At 30.6% G+C, this 17728-nt stretch overlaps 1 protein-coding gene across 1 annotated transcript; it reads right to left on the bottom strand.

Moving 5' to 3' along the window:
* Positions 1–165: 165 nt before the first annotated feature.
* On the bottom strand, positions 166–17531 carry Nfs1 (Nfs1 cysteine desulfurase). Its single transcript, XM_023164410.2, is given in 10 exon segments — positions 166–779; positions 9432–9458; positions 9461–9727; positions 12825–12986; positions 16639–16731; positions 16734–16763; positions 16766–16802; positions 16867–17121; positions 17180–17253; positions 17316–17531. Coding segments are annotated over 10 exon segments (1332 nt in total). The 5' UTR covers positions 17416–17531; the 3' UTR covers positions 166–492.
* Between the last annotated feature and the right edge of the window lie 197 nt (positions 17532–17728).

The following is a 17728-nucleotide window of genomic DNA, read 5'->3' as shown; positions in this document are numbered from 1 at the left end:
ATGAAAAAATTATAAATACTACAGGTTACTGACTAACTCTTTGGAGAGTGTGTTTTTCACTTTGCCCTTTATAACACTTGAGCAAATTGTCTGTTAATCTGGATTTATTTTTCAGATAGTAGGAAATTAAAGAACAAAATTTGTGGAAAATAAAAACACAGTTCATTTAATCATGAATTGAAAATTTATGATAATTACAATAAAACATGTATAAAATATCAATTATAACACTTTGTAAGCAAATAACTTTTAGGAAAAATCAACATTGGTTCATTTTATATTAGCACTTTACAACAGAAATACTAAAAAATAGGCAGATCAAATAGCAATTTCAGTATCACAGGTGCAGTTCTTCCTTGGTTTTTTTTAACTTGCAGCTAAACATCTCCTCTTACATTTTTCATTCTAATAAAATCAAAACAGTTCATCACCTATCTCGTATCACTTCTTAACATATTTCGAAAAACCTCATTTAAATTTTCAACTGTTCATTCAGTGTTGAGACCACTGTATATTCTTAAGATCAATCCCTTCTTGCACCATCTCCCAAAGCGGACTCATCTCTCTCAATCTATTGACATGGTATATACACTTCTTAGCTGTATAATCAATTTCTTCTTCCGTTGTGAAACGACCTATACCAAATCTGATGGAACTGTGAGCTAGGTCTTCGTCGGTTCCAATCGCCCGGAGAACATAAGAAGGCTCCAAGGAAGCAGAAGTGCAGGCTGATCCGCTGGACAGCGCAATATCCTTTAGTGCCATAAGAAGAGATTCACCTGCCATAATGAAAAATGTATTAAGCCCCAAATATCATGATGTAGTTCTTTATTTTACTTCTAATCAGCGAACTCATAAGGGATACTAAAAAACTGTGCTATTTTTTGGACGTAACTAAATGTTAATTTGAAAATAAGTCTGACATCTACTGTAGAATAATTCAATTCCAGTCGTAGAAATTTCAATCAAATTGATAATTAAGCGAATACTTTTGGGAGAGATTAGTTTTTGGTGCTATGAGAAGTGTAAGATAAGTGTTCTCCAAAACTTCAAAGTACATCAAATTTGATTGAATTGCATCTAAGTGAACTTTTATATCAATATTTTTATATATATTACATTGAGCAGCGTTCCTGAGAATGATACCTATTTCAATGCCATTATGAATGTGATTTCTGTGCAATTCAATATTTATATGAAAGTTGTTTCAGTAGGAATTTTTTTTCAGTTTTTAGCTGGAAAAAACTTCTGCACTTGATCTAGAAATCTTTGTGTAAAGAGTTTTTATTTCTTTCTTAGGAAGTGTCCCATATTTTTTGTTTTATTATGGAGAGGAAGAAAGCCAAAAGTTTTTTCTCAAAACTGATCTCTCTTGAAAATATTTCCTTTTCAATTTAAATTAATACCATTATGAAAAAATAAATGGTTGTTCTAAACTGGATTGGGGGATCTCAAACAAGAGTCCTAACTCATTGGAAGATGTCATTTTATTTCTAACATTTACAGTTTCAGATTTTTAATTTGAGAAGAACATCTATATCTAATACTTTATTAGGTTCGTATACATTTTTAGTTGACTCCGATAATCTTTCTTAGTGATACATTTAATCATTTTATTTTCTCACTTGTTTTAATGGTTTCCTAATAATAATGAAAAATTCAAATAACTGTAATATAAAAATGTTCGGTTCTAGATAAAAAATAATATTGAAAAAACAACTTGACCATTAATTTCATCATTTTTCAGAAGGGTAATCAAAGTTGTTTTTGAAGCAGGTAAATTTTGTGACAACCTATTTATTCACTATTTATAATAATAATAATCTTTATTCAAAATAGACATCCTAATATACAAATGGTAATATGATTGTGAATATTAAATAAAATTTAGACGAAATATATAATATTATTAGATGTTAGATATAGTATTAGATATAACATGCGAAAATAAGAAAATGTACTAGTGGAAAATGGACAATGAAAAGAAAACAATAGATGCAGATCTTAATCTAATAATTCTGTGATCGTATATATTCCATAAGGGAGTGTTTAAATTGTTGGAGTGAATTGCTTTTTTTGATGTTGATAGGAAGTTTATTATAATTCAATAATCCCTTATGAAATAACGAGTTCATTGTTCTTGAGAGACTAGTTCTTGAAACCCACAGGTCACTGCTACCTCTTGTAGGATAGTTATGAATTTGATGGTTGAAACTGATAAATTCATTGAAGTAAGGTGCTATTTGACCAGTAAGTATTTTAAAGATGAAAATCATTGAAAAATAGTATAATCTGTCTTTTATTGTCAACCAGTTCAACGCGTCAATCATTGTTGCAATAGGAGTATATTTGTTGCACTTTAACAGTATTCGCATACCTCTGTTTTGTAGTTTTTGTAGCATTGATATGCAGTTTCCGTCAAGCAGAAAAAGTAAACTGGCACAGTAATCAAAATGCGGTTGAATTATTGATCGGTAAACTGTTAAGTTGGATTGAAATGTTAGTTGACGACTTATCCTTGTAAAGAAAAACATTTTTTTAGAAATTTTGTTGTAGATGTATTGAAAGTGTTTTTTCAGATTCAAATTGTTATCAACTATGAAACCCAGATATTTATATTCTTCAACAATATCAATAGATTCACCATATATATTAATATTGATTGTATTCTTATCAATTGAATTATATTTAAATGGAGTTGTTAATATCATGGCTTTCGTTTTGTTAACATTTAATTTAAGTTTATTTCTGTTCAGAAAGACTGTAATATTAAGTAAGCTCATATTTAGTTTGCGAATAGCATTATCTAAATTAACATCACTTGCTGCGAGTAGTGTATCGTCTGCAAACAAATTTATGAATTCACAGTCTGGAATATAGTTAATATCATTTAGGTATAGTATGAAGAGTAGGGGACCTAATACACTACCTTGCGGTACTCCAGTATTAATATTTCTTTCACTCGAAAATACATTGTTGACTTTCGTACATTGGGATCTATTGACTAAGTAACTTTTAAACCATTGTAATACATTGCCAGAAATACCATAGTATTCTAATTTAGAGAGAAGGATTGAAATGTCGATTGTTTCAAAAGCTCTTTTGAAGTCTAAAAATACTGCCACTATAAATTTATTTTCGTCAATTAATAGTTTCCACTTGGACAGAGTAAGTTGGAGGGCAGATTCACATGAATGCTTTGATCTGAATCCTGATTGATATTCCATTAATAAATTGTTATTTTCAATATATGTACTGAATTGGTTATATACAGCTAGTTCTAATACTTTTTCAAGTGGTGGTAAAGTGTTTATTGGGCGGAAATTGCAGACTTCATTAGTATTTGTAACCTTAGGTACTGGAACTATAGTACTTAATTTGAGCTTTTCAGGAAATTGACCATTTTTCAAAGATGTATTTACAAAATTCAATATAACATGACCTACAACTTCAAAAATACTCTTAAGAACTTTATTGTTGATAATATCAGCATTGCATTTGTTATCTAAACTAGATATGATTGTTCTTAATTCTTTCATAGTTAGCATTTTGAATTTAGATAGTTTGCATTCGATTACTTTGAGATCTATACATGACCAGGGTTGGGAATTAGGAATAGTTAACCTGATGTCTTGTATACTTCCAATGAAAAAAATATTGAACAATTCGGCCTTATCTCGATTTGTGACTGCTTTTTGCGTATCAAATATTATTTCGTCTGGAATGGGACTATTGTTGGGTTTGATCAAGGATTTGAGAGTTTGCCACATTTTTTTAGAGTCAGATGAACACTCATCAATATTTCGTTTATAATATTCAGATTTTTTAAATTTCAATAAGTTAACTACTTCATTTCTATAGCTTTTATATACTAACCAATTATACTCTTTATCATGAACGTTTAAGCTATTTTTAAAATTTCTATATGCCCTATCCCTTTCTCTTGTTAAATCATGAACCTCGCCATCATACCAGGGCAATTGGTTTTTATGAGGGCTGAAAGATTTCAAGGGAGATATGACATTGACGTGTGTTTTGATATTATTGATTAAATTAAAATAAACTTCGTCAATATCACTCAAGTTCATATTCCAGGTAGAATTCACCAATCTTTCATTAAGCATTTCAAGGTTTTTTTGGCTGAAGTTTCTATAGAATTTGGTGACTGGACAGTATGATGGTTGAGTGGATTTAATTGAGACCGTAACAATGTTATGATCAGTGATTCTGGGAATTTCATGTACTAAACACAAATTAACAGGTGAAGAACTCAAAACGAAATCAATCAATGTACTACTAGTATTAGTCACTCGTGTTGGTTCGTTAACTAATTGCTCAACACCTAAGTTTGAAATAAAATTTCTGAATTTCTGCACCGATCTGTCATTAAGTTTTAAAAGATTCAAATTGAAATCACCTATTAATACACATTTACCTTTTTCATTGAAGATATTTTCTGCCCAGCTCTCTTATACAGTGTGTAACAACGAAAACTTAACAGAGCCGTTTTTGAATATAAAAGGTAAGATTTTCATAAAAAGCTCGGACACGTCGATGTCTAATTAAAGGAGGACACCTTTCAGACTAATCAGATTTTTTTGTATTACGCACCCCCTCAGAGGGGTGCGTCCGACGACCCTTATTTAGATAGGGAAAGTAGGTCGAGTGGCACTTTGTTTTAAAGGTCTTTTGAATACCTTTACAACTGTGTTGAAAGAAAATTTTTGTAACGATTAGTTTTTGAAATAATTTGAAGTTAAAATTGCCATGTAAATAATACATTAGACAGACCACTCGGTAACATGTATACCTGAATAAAAAATTTTTCGAGCAGTTCTCCTTATCAGTTTTTTCTTAAATAAAATCCTATTTTTAAAATCAATACCCACTCCTCTTCTTCCAGTTTTCATTAGTACATCGTTCGATTGTTTTGTTTAAACGGGTCGTGTATTATTTGTTTAAAAATGCCTTACGCTACTGCTGAAAGGGTTTCAGTTATTGCTTTATTTTTTGGCAACGACCAAAATGCTAATAGAACATAAATTTTATTTAACGAGCAAAACCCTGGTAAACACCTAAGCAGAAATCAAGTTCTGGATTTGGTCACAAAATTCAGGGAGACAGGTTCTGTTTTAAATAAGAAAAGAAATGTTCAGAGAAGGGTAGTAAATGACGATAATGCGATTGGAGTGATTGGTCAAGTCATCGCCAATCCCAGGTTAAGTATCAGAGGTTTATCAGCAATGGCCGGAATAAGGCATATGAGCGCATGGAGAATCCTTAAAAACCACAAATTCCATCCTTACTAAATTAAACTTGTTCATGAACTCAATGAAGATGATTTTGACCGAAGACAGGAGTTTTGTGAGGGCATGAGTGAGAGATTAATGCAAAATCCCGAGCTGCTTTATAACATCTGTTTTTCAGACGAAAGCTCACTTTATTTAAATGGTTGCGTGAACCGTCACAATTGCCGTTATTGGTCGGATGAAAACCCAAGACAATACACAGAAATACATACCCAACATCCCCAAAAGTTGAATGTCTGGGCCGGAATATTAGCCAATCATATTATAGGTCCATTTTTCATTGATGGAAATTTAACCGGTGATTCTTATTTACAACTTCTTGAAGAGGCAATACAACCTCGTATAGTTGAAATAATTGAACAGGATCCAAGATGTCAAGATGAATTTATCCATTTTCAACAAGACGGTTCACCACCCCATTATGCCCAGCAGGTTCGAAATTTTTTGAATAATCATTTTGAAGGACAATGAAGGCAGAAGAGGTCCAATTGAATGGCCAGCAAGATCACCAGATTTAACACCACTGGACTACTTTTTGTGGGGATATTTAAAGTCTAAAGTTTATGCTTCACAGCCAGCCAATTTGGATGAATTACGTTGTAGAATTATTGATGAATGCCGAGCTATAACTCCTGAGATGTTGAATAATGTAAGAGCAAAATTCGAACAAAATCTTTATTGTTGCATGGGGCAAAATGGCGCACATTTTGAACATTTAATCTAAATTTCCTATGTGAGTTACCCTCATTAGGTGTTACTTTTTTTTTGTGTGCTTTAAAAACAATTATTGGGATTTATTAACCCTAAAACAGTTTTTTAAACTTTTCTGTGTCATCAGCATTCAAGGAAATCGAATTCGTTGGGTAGGTAAGTTTTTAGTATGATTCACTTTTTTATCAGAACCATAAAATATTCACGTCAAAAGGCAACCTTCATAATGAGGTGCCACTCAATTTACCTAAAATGTAAGGGTGGTAAACAACCCCAGCCCCCGAAAAAAATCTCCTCGTAATAAACAAATAGTTCTTACTTTTTTTCAAAATCAAATGAACACGTATTAGCAGGTTGTCATAAAAAGCAAAAATTTTTAAAGTTCTGAACGTAAATTGTACCTTAAAAACAATTTGATTTATTTTAAAAAGAGTTTAACTCAATAAAAATACCTTAAATCTTCAAATTATCTCGAAAACTACTCGTTACAGAAATTTTCTTTCAACAGAGATGTAAAGGTATTCGAAAGACCTTTAAAACAAGGTGCCACTTGACCTACTTCCCTATCTAAATAAGGGTCATCGGACGCACCCCTCCGAGGGGGTCCTTACTACAAAAAATCTGATTAGTCTGAAAGGTGTCCCCTTTAATTAGAAATCGACGTGTCCGAGCTTTTTTTTTAAATCTTACTTTTTATATTCAAAAACGGCTCTGTTGAGTTTTCGTTGTTACACACTGTATACAAAATTTCAATGGTTGCTCAACAAAAACAAGAATTGAATTTTTTCACCAATTCCCGTACTTTTCATCATTTGTTTGAAAGCTTCCTACTTTATCTTAGTTAAGCGAGGTAATTTCTTACTGTTTTTTTGGGTATATAACCATTCTGGGTATATAACCAATCACAATCTGGAAATAAAAAATGAACAAAGCTAAATCAATTGAGAATTTGCTGAAGTGTAATAAAGGGCAAACTGAGAAGTTTACCCGGACAAGTTACTGCATAATATAAATCACTGCAGAATCCAATTAATCAGAAATTTGTCGTATTCATAAATTTCAAAACCCAATATTCAGTTTAAAACTTTCGCCTCAAATTGTAAATAGCTTTAATTCTTTCAACATATGTCAAAATAATTTAATTCCAAATAATTAAATTGAAGGTATTTACAATTTGAGGCGAAAGTTTAAAAGTGAATTTTGGGTTTTGAAAACAGAAAAAGATTTATGAATTTATTTTTGAAACATTTATGAATATAACAAGTTAATGACTGATTGGACTCTTCAGTGGTTTATATTACGCAGTAATTTTTTGGGGTGAACTTTTCAGTTTGCCCTTTATTACACTTCAGCAGATTCTCTATTGATTTAACTCTGTTTATTTTGCTCTTTTCAGATTGTGGAAGGTTATATACCCAAAAAAATAGTGAAAAGCATTTTGTCCCCCACAACAAAAGTCTTTCAAAGAATAAGTGAAGAAACTATTGTAGAAAATGAAAAAATGTACTGTTTCATTGGCACAGAAAAATAAACTGCATTGTATATGTGTCATTTTTTGTAGAACAAGAGGTACATTTCAATGTCAACTTTCTAAAAATACTACTTCCTATGAAGATTTTCGAGAAGAATGAAGTGAAAAATGACATTTGAAAATAATTAATGAAACGTACGAATATTAGTAGAAAAGTTCAATTCTTGAATTTTTATTTAAAAACATAGCCAACATCGTCCTTTTTTTCTCGCCACATCAAGTTGTTTGACAATATTTTCGTTGAATTTAGAAAAAATTGCTCCTAAGGCGACACTTTTAAATGGAAATGGTCAATGAAAAAATGTTTAAAAAATAAAAATTATATGGTTCCATTCAATATTTTTGACTTGGGTTCATATTTAGTTGTACCAAAAAATTTCATTGTTTTTTCATAAATATATCAGTTCAGGTTGAATATACTTTTTTTCAAATTTTTTTTACCCCAGAAATTGATTTTGTTGTACAATGATTATGTATCTACTAATTATTTTATTATAAATAAGAAACTAAGTTTCAATCAAAGTAAACCTTGGAAGTTTATTTCTTTGTACTTACATTTAAAGCAACACAAATAAGTTAATTATAGAGCAAATATTTAAAATTATTTAAAAATTAATCATATAACTATGAAATAAAACGATATATAATTAAACAAAAAATGATCATAAATGCTCCCCCATGCCGTGTGGGGAATTGAACAATATTCAATTTAGGATGTAAATAATTACCAAAACTCTGTAATTTAAACTACCTTATCAGGTCATATCACATTTTTGATTAATGGTTGTTTTTAGAAAATATTACCTGATACATAATAGAAGGTAAACAAAGGTTTTGGCTTTCTATGTCTCCAACTATATACAAAAAATGTATGAATTTTCCAAAGATGGAGAAGTAGAAAGCCAAAACTTTTCATTGCCAAAAATTTATCTCTTCTGAAATATACTCCTTTCAATTTAAAGGACGTAAACACTTTTTGATTTTCATTACATATCGCATGACAAATTCAAATGAGTTTTTTTAGAATGGATGAAATTTTCATTTACTAAGTAGGAGAGATTCGATTAGTAACAGCAAGTCGAAACCAATCAAATTGATATGAGTGAATAACATCAGCAACTGCATTAATATATTAAAGTTACCTGATGACCTTACAATTACGACATCCAGACAGAGATGTCCTACTTTTTCACTGTTATTTCCCTCTGATATAGTTCTAATTTTAATAATTCTAAAATACAAATCATGACATTATAAAAAAAAAACAAGAATTATTTGGCGCTCCGGAACGATTTAATTGATTCCAGTGGCGCATTTTTTTTTTCGCTGCAGGAAAACCCGAAAAACTTGCAGCTCCACATCTTGATCTGCCAATATCCTCTCTCTCTCATAAAACAAAATGTAGGGTGTTTCCAGAGGCTCCACAAAATTCACTGCTTCGCCAGAACACTTTATGACACGACTATCGTCAAACTTGAACCAGTCCGTTTTCATCTTTGACCAAGACGTAATAATGACCAGATTCTACGCCAGAACCACAGTAAACAATGACAGCATGAAGATTATAATGGTGGTCTGCTAGATTGAAGTGTTCATCTATTTCGAATCTTTGTAAAAGTTTGGTGCTTCCGTCAGATATATATTTTCAATATTCACTTGAAAGCTTTTCCACAGAAACTGTAGCAACAAATGAAACTCAGTTTTTTTTTATTCTGTAAAACTATTTTACTAGTTGAAATTCTGTTTGTGACGTATTATGATTATTAAATATTATTATTATTATTTTATTAAAATTTTTTCCAGGTTTCATACTATAAATAAGAGAACTCTGTAAAAATGTGATTGTGATTTTTTGAAAAACTCCAAACAGGGTCACTCACCTTCAACGTATGCAAAAGACAAATTATACAACCAGGATAGGTTTGTGACTCGTCTCCATTTCTAATGACATGACTTAAAGAAACGCAAATCTGATCCAATAACTTTTTGCTGAGTCTTTGAATGTAAGCATGATCATATTCCATTTCAGTTTTACTGATCCTGCATGCTTCACCAAAACCGACTACAAGAGGGGCAGGTACGGTTCCACTTCTGATGCCCCTTTCTTGACCCCCTCCGCTTTGGATTGCTTCCACTCGTACTCTGGGGCGCCGACGAATGTAAATGGCACCAATACCTTGAGAAAAAGTTAGAGACATATGATGAGTGAAGTGGCACTTATTCAGATTTCGAGAATATATCTCTCTCGTTTATTTCAATTTTGATTATTTTAATCACCGATTCAGTCTTTTCACATTTAGATGTATATGATTGCTGTGTATTTACTTATTTTTTATAAGTTAACTGACAACATTTAAAAACGGAATACTATAACTTAAATAACATATATAGAAACATTTTAATGACAACAAAACCACTTTAAATAGTCCAGAGATCTTCAACATCCAGCTTCATTTTCAAACTTGCATAACAAAAAAATATGTGGAAAAAAATACGTTTTTATATTATAATAGTTGATACTTGCAAAAATTAAGAGAATAAGTGTAAGAATGCTTGAGACACAAAAATAATTTACTGAACTGTGTTATTTCTATTTTAAAATCAACAGAATATACATAATTATAACAGATACGAATTTTATTGAAATGATAAGAAAAACAACTGTACGTGAAGCAATTGCTGTATGTACTTTTTCACTTCAATAATTTGAAATATGTCATGTTCAATCCCTCAATATCTTTTCTGGTATTTGCACTATCAACATAAATTCTCTACTCTGTTTGAAAGTAAAAGCAAGAATCATATCATACTCTGATGATACGGTTGTTATTTTCAATGAAAATACATGGTCTGAAACCAAAAATTCTGTCCAGTCACGCATGGAAAAAATTCATAAATGGTTGAGTACATATCGTTTTTCATTAAACGTTAGTAAAATCCACTATCTTGTTTTCTGCATAACATCAGCAAACAGACCTAATTTCTCTAATATTAAAGTTCCAGGTATGAGGGAGGAAATCAAAGAAATAACCGAGGTCAAGTATTTGGGCATAATTATTGACAATAATTCAAAATGGAACAATCATACTGATTACCTAGCAAAAAAAGTGAGGAAGCTAATATATAAATTTTTACCAGCTACGATAGTTCCATTGAAAAATATACTTATATTAATTTACAAATCTCTACCTGAATCACTTTTTCGTTATGGTATTCTGGTGTGGGGAGCAATGTATAAGAGTTCCTTGCAAAAACTGAACGTGATACACAAACTATATTCTGAAAATAATCTTGAAGAAGAAAATAACATATTATACTAATCTTATATATTCAGAAGATCTTAGTAATATTCAAACATTATACTTTCATAGTTTATGTAAGTATGCATTCAAAAACAAAACATTTCATAATTATGTTCTCACAGTTTATATTACTAGAAATACAACAAACGAATTGCTACCCACTCCAAAATACAATAAAAATATTTGTCATTGCTTTTTTACTTACACACTACCTAAAATTTGTAATATTCTACCCTTAAGGACAAAACGTATTAAAAATTATAAAACCTTCTCTATAGAATCAAAAAAAAATTATCTTCAAAAATTACTTTGAATTTATCAAAATATTAGAACACCAATAGATACACTGTAGCATAACACAAGTGTTAAGTCACTTAGATGCTATTTTATACACAATCTTTATGTACTGCCATTACTGTCTTTATATATATATATATATATATATATATATATATATATATATATATATATATATATATCTTTTTTATTCTTATTTTCTGTATTTTTGTGTATCAATTTAATTAATAAATAAAAAGTGTATCATTTCACTAACAAGTCTATTTGAGCAAATAGGTTGAATATCTAGGATCTCAAGATTTAAAAAGTTGAAATGGCAGTATTTTCTCTATGTTCGACAAGAAGTTATCAACGGTAAATTTATTTTTGGCGAAATGTTTATGTAAAAGCTTTAGTATATAATAGAAACAAGATCATTTTTGAAGTATACCAAGAACACAAGTATAGCTGTCGTCTTAAACAACCGAAGAAATCTACAAATGTAAAACAAGTCCTAGAAGCAACAGATCACGTAATTGAAGAAAAAATTGCTCTCCTGTCTAATAAAACCCATTGCCACACAAGAATTCATAGGGAGGCCGTCGAGATCTATAGGTAACTCAACAATTTCAACAAAAAGAAGGTATAGAAGTCAACTGAACGTGGCATCCAGTGCTCAAGAAGGCCAAAAATAGACAAGAATACAACTCCAATTGACAGCAGCATATCTGTCAAAAACGTGAAAACGTGGATCAATCAGAACCATAGAGCCAAACTGTGACCCAATCAAGGGTGAGTATTTGCACCTCCACCAGTTCCTGAAAGTATAATTATGAACTGAGAAGCTTGAACATGCAGTGCCTCAGTCAGTCGTTACTGAGAGATACTACCTTCGTCCTCTCAGTAAATGCATGTACCGCTGAAGATGTCCACGGCAGTAGAAGACGAAACGTTTGATACTATGAGTTCCATTAGAGCCCGGATTTTTTTCTCTCTAATCGTGAATCGGACCATGAAAGTCTGTGTTCTTATAGAAATGAGGAATTTTGAAAAAAATTTTTTTTAAGTCATTACTAAGAGTGTATCTGCAAATCGTGGCCTGAAGGATAAAATCTTTTACCCATGTGGCAAAACCAACTTTAGCGTCAACGTATCAACATTTCTTTCAATTCTATAGCAATTTTTATTCTTTATATCTTGACCTATAATAAAGTACATTTTAATCATTTTTTTCTCAGAATATAAATAAAAATGAAATGTCCAGTTTGTTCTAAATATCAGAAAGTACAAGTTATTAAAACAGGGGTCAAAAAATTGAAATTAAAATGTTTTTTTTTAGATATTCATTCTATTTGAATGGAAAATAATTTTTCTATGTCATCTAATCATGTTTCATTTGGGAAGTTTTATAATTTTATAATGAGACATATGCATGTATATTTACAGTGATTACTAAATATTTATCAATTGAAAGGTTACTTCATTTTTCAAAGGATCAAAATATGCCATATTTAAACAAAATTAATTATTTAATTCATACCATAAATCCAAAATATTTGTTGTACCTTATTTTCTCTTTAATATTAATGACATTACTCCCCCATTATTTTCAAACACAAATATATAATTTTTGAATAATACAAAACAAAGATAACTTTTCTAAAAAAAAACTTTTCTATTACACAAAAAATTTACCTTTTGGTCCATATAGTTTATGACCACTAATTGACATCAAGTCAATATTCATTGAGTTGACATCCAATGGAACTTTTCCTACTGCCTGTGCTGCGTCTGTATGGAAAAACACCTTTTTTTCTCTGCAAAGCGCTCCTATTTCAGAAATTGGCTGTTTAACACCTGAAAAAATGTCATGAAGAAAAAAAAATCATACAAAATGCTGAAATGTGAATATATTTCTTTACAAGTGAAATTTTTAGTTTATTTTCATTAGAAATGATGATCGCTATCTTAGATCTATTCTCAACTATTTTTCTGAATTTAATATATTTATTTATTTGAATGAAGTTCTGACTTCCAGTGCCTAAAAAATAGTTATGGTTCATTTCAATAGGCAGTGCAGTAATAATTATGGGTTGGAAGATATTAAACAATGGGATAATTTGGTATTACCAGCATTATACTTGAGGAAAACTCAACAAGACATTTATTTATTTATTGCTGTCTAAAAAGTTAGCATGCTATTACAATTATTCGTTTCGAGTGACTTATTACTGCACGCCTTTTGAGAATGGACTCACTTTACCATATCTGAAAAATCTATGAGAAGTTGAATGAAAGAAATATTAAGAATACTAGGACAGAAATATGTAGATGAATCACTTCTTCGATTGACGACTTGTTTATTTTGTGGAAATTCATGTTCACTGAGGATACACTACAAAAACACACTTTTGTCTATTTTCCACTATATTTCTTTATTGTTGACTGGTTTCGGCTATTTGAAAATGGTATAATAGCCGAAACCGGTCAACAATAAAGAAATATAGTGGAAAATAGACAAAAGTGTGTTTTTGTAGTGTATCCTCAGTGTAGATGAATCACTTGGAAAATATAAAAAAAATGGGAAGAAATAAACAATGAGTAATGCGAGAATTAGAAATACTTCCACCACAGAAATAACTAGACATTGTAAACGAAGTTACGAGGATAGGAACAATAAATATGGTAATTAATATTTGTCATATGAATGTTCAGGTTTACTAATCAAATTAATATTTCATGTACATATATTGAAACACGGGTTAAACTGAGTGTATTCAGATATTATTAACAATTTTGGAAACTACAAAACAGCAGCCATCTATGCAAGAGTAATAATATTGATATTTTTGTTAATGCATTAACTCAGGGTGTCTGATATAGTTTCTAGTCGCTGTGACTTCATCAACTTTTGTGGAGACTTCAACATAAATAATCTAGAATATAAACTGAACGTCAAACTGTTCCTTGATGTTTTAAATTCCTTTCTTTTTTTGGAAATTGCCAGAGTTTTTTTCAATAAAACGACTACACCAGTTTGACTTCTACTGACTCCATTTTCAAAAATCTCCCAAAATCAGGAGCAATTTAGTTTATAAAAGGTATTCCTGGCAAAGAATAAATCTGAAACAAGCACTTTTTCCAATCAACAGAAATGCCATTTTGTTCTCGAAACAAGTTTCACCAAAGAAGTTGGCGTCTTCAGGAGATGAAGAAAATTGAATTTGTCAAGTCTATGCAGGTATGTATATTTGCAAATGAGAATTTCATTTCATTTTATCAAATGGCCTAATATATAAACATAAATATTTTGTAAATTTATACATATTCATTCTACTCATACTCATGCTACTCATTTCTGACTTACCATATACAGGGTGTCCCATATAAAACTCCACGGGCCAATATCTAAAAAATGAAAAAAAATATCCAAATTTCCTGAAAGCAGATAATTTTGGCGTCAAAGGGTCCTCTTATTTACGTAGAGATCCAGCACTAGGCATCTTCCGTTAGGGCGTCGCAACACCGACGCCAATTTTTTTAAATGGTAACCCAGTGTTTTCAATTGGTTTTTGAATTCTGCATTAAATTCTGAATTCAGCCACATATGGATTATATAGTTTTCCTTGAATACTGTTGAAAAAAGGCAATTTTATTGTGTATTATAAAGAAGGCCATGAATAAGTCAAAATGAATGCAATAATACGAGTTTAATAAAACGAGAGACACTTTTAGCTGTCACGAATCGGGAATTACTAAAAAGATGCAATATGTGTATTCTAAGTGAAGGGAGGCAGTTCGAACACTTACTAAAATGATTATCGTTATCGCTAATTGATTTCGTTATTATCATGTTAGTCGAGTTATGGTCAAAGTAACATATTTTTGGTAATTTGAAACATTAATTTTAATTTGTACAGAAATATCGACTAGATAAAATTGAACAGACAATGAAATCATAACTGATGGATTCATTTTATTAAACTCGTATTATTGCATTCATTTTGACTTATTCATGGCCCTCTTTATAATATGCAATGAAATTGCCTTTTTTATCAGTATTCAAGGAAAACTACAAGTGTGCTATATGGCTGAATTCAGAATTTAATGCAGAATTCAAAAACCAATTGAAAATACTGGGTTACCATTTTAAAAAAATTGGCGTCGATGTCGCGAAGCCCTAATGGATGACGCCTATTGCTGGATCTCTTCGCAAATAAGAGGACCCTTCGAAATCAAAATCATCTGCCTTCACGAAATATGGATATTCTCTCATTTTTCAGATATTTGCCCGCGGATTTTTATATGGGACACCCTGTATAGCAATGTATCGTCAATTGTGAATAAATATCATTATTGAGTTGAATGAAATATATTTTTTAAAAAGATAAGTTTTTGTAAAAAAAAAGCATTTTGGCCTAGAACTTCTTCTTTATACAAAAATGTTGAAATATTCTGAAGGCAGGAAGAAAGCAATCAAGTTCAAAATAAATGATAGATTTCCACATTTTTGTGCAAAGATGAATGAGTAAAAAGCCTATAAGTTTTTTGTAGGCAACTGCATCAATTACGTTAGTTACAGAGAAAACAAATTATTGTGACCTAAAATTGAAATTAATTAATTAGTTAAACAGTAAGTAAAATGTCAATAATAACTTGTGATGGGAAAATTCAAAGACAACATCTTCGGTAATGCGATTATGGAAATGATTGGTATATTTCAATTATATGAAAAAGAATCAAATGATTACTATGCAACCGTATCGTTATAGGTTGTTGCTCCATAATCTAGTGTAATCTGAGGGATAGCGGGTATAATGCCTAACACGGTTCTATATTTTGTGATCATTATGAACATAAACTTAATAAGATTTCTGTAACAATTACTTTGATAATTGTTGTTATCTTTGGAATAACTAGTAAATGTGTGAAATTGTGCAGGAAAAGTGTGATTATCAAAGGCACCCTTTACATATTAAAGAACAAGAACCTACACTTTGAAGTGTTTTTTGTTTTCTAAGGCAAAACTAAGTAAAATTTATGAAATTCAGCAATAAATTATGCATTTGGACTGTAACTTCTTTTGATATTGCAAACAAATAATACCAAAAACTCTAGTGACATGAAAATATTAGGAACATTGTTCCGAAAAAAGAATTAATTTGGTGAAACAGAACTGTTTTATCGCTTGAGAAAATTTAGGATAGTTGATTAAAGGTGTACAGTATGAGATACTAACAGAAGATGTAATTTTTCTTGTTTTAAGTACAAGAAGTGGTTTCCTCAAATAGATTTTTTGACATTTTTGACTTTTGGAAGAAAACATTTCCAAAAGTAGAAAGGACCTTTTGATTTCAGATTCATAATCAATGGACAATTTTATGTAAGTCCAATAATTTTTTAAAAGTGAATAGTATATTCAAATAATTACCATTTCAACATATTATACTCATTCTTAATTTCTTCTCATTTTTTTGGCACTTAGCAAATGCATTTATCATTCAAATACCTATTTCGTTATTGACTGCCATTATAGAAACCAGAGAAGTATTTGAGGTAATACTTCGATCCAACTGTTCCAATGATATAATTCCATGGACTGCACCGGAAGGTAAGTTATTTCAAATCCTTCATTTCCAGAGCTCTGCAAGAGTCTAGCACACATTTATGTTCCTATAAAATAGTCTATATTGGGTATACTGAAATTTTCAAATTACAAATGAAAAATGTCACTAACAGTTTGTGTGGTGATAACATGTCTTTTTTTCACTCCATAAAACCTTGCTACTCCTTTCACTGCTATATTATTGCTTTCTGTGGCTCCAGATGTGAAAATAATTTCTTTTGGATCTGCACCAATTAAATTCGCAACATGCTCCCTAGCTTTTTCAACTGCCGTCTCTGTTTCCCACCCATACGCATGTGTCCTAGAATGTGGGTTCCCATAATAATTTGTAAAATATGGTAACATTGCATCAAGAACCCTAGGGTCCTAAAATACATATTTTTTCATGAGTACAGAAATGAGGAATGAAATTATAAATTAATACCATTGGTGTAGTGGCTTGTGCATCTAAATATAAAGGCCGTCCTTCGAAAACGTCAGTAATTTTGAATTTATCATCTGTAAATAATCAAATAATAATTTGTGATCAAATCTAACCTGTAAACATTTATAAAACCTACCTGTACCCAATTTTCGACAATATTTTGATGACACTAGATATTTTTTTGCATTGGAAAATAACGAGGTTGTCTTTTGCAACTTATTGAAAATTCGAAACATTTTTATACAACTTTTTTTTGAAAAACAGAAATATATTTTTCAAACACAAGTTGACAAGTCGCACGACAAACAGATTACCATAGACATTATAATTATTACGTCACTGCAGATGACATATAATGTTAACCCTATTTTTATCTAACTATATGTATTTTTATAGTGGTTAGTGATTTTGTCAAAGATTAGTGGTGTATTTTACGTTCTGTGTTTGAAATGATCCTGTGAACTAGGAATGTTCCGTGCCTCACAGGTCACAAATATTTAATATGTGCTAGAGCTAGCTATTCATAGAACCTAATACATAGTCTGTGAG

Source organism: Leptinotarsa decemlineata, unplaced genomic scaffold (genome assembly GCF_025532065.1).
Source record: "Leptinotarsa decemlineata unplaced genomic scaffold, Ldec_3_MD MMD2_tig00000505_RagTag_RagTag, whole genome shotgun sequence".
Lineage (NCBI taxonomy): Eukaryota > Metazoa > Arthropoda > Insecta > Coleoptera > Chrysomelidae > Leptinotarsa > Leptinotarsa decemlineata.
Note: the sequence above shows the minus strand (reverse complement) of the source record. Positions and strands in the feature narration are given on the sequence as shown.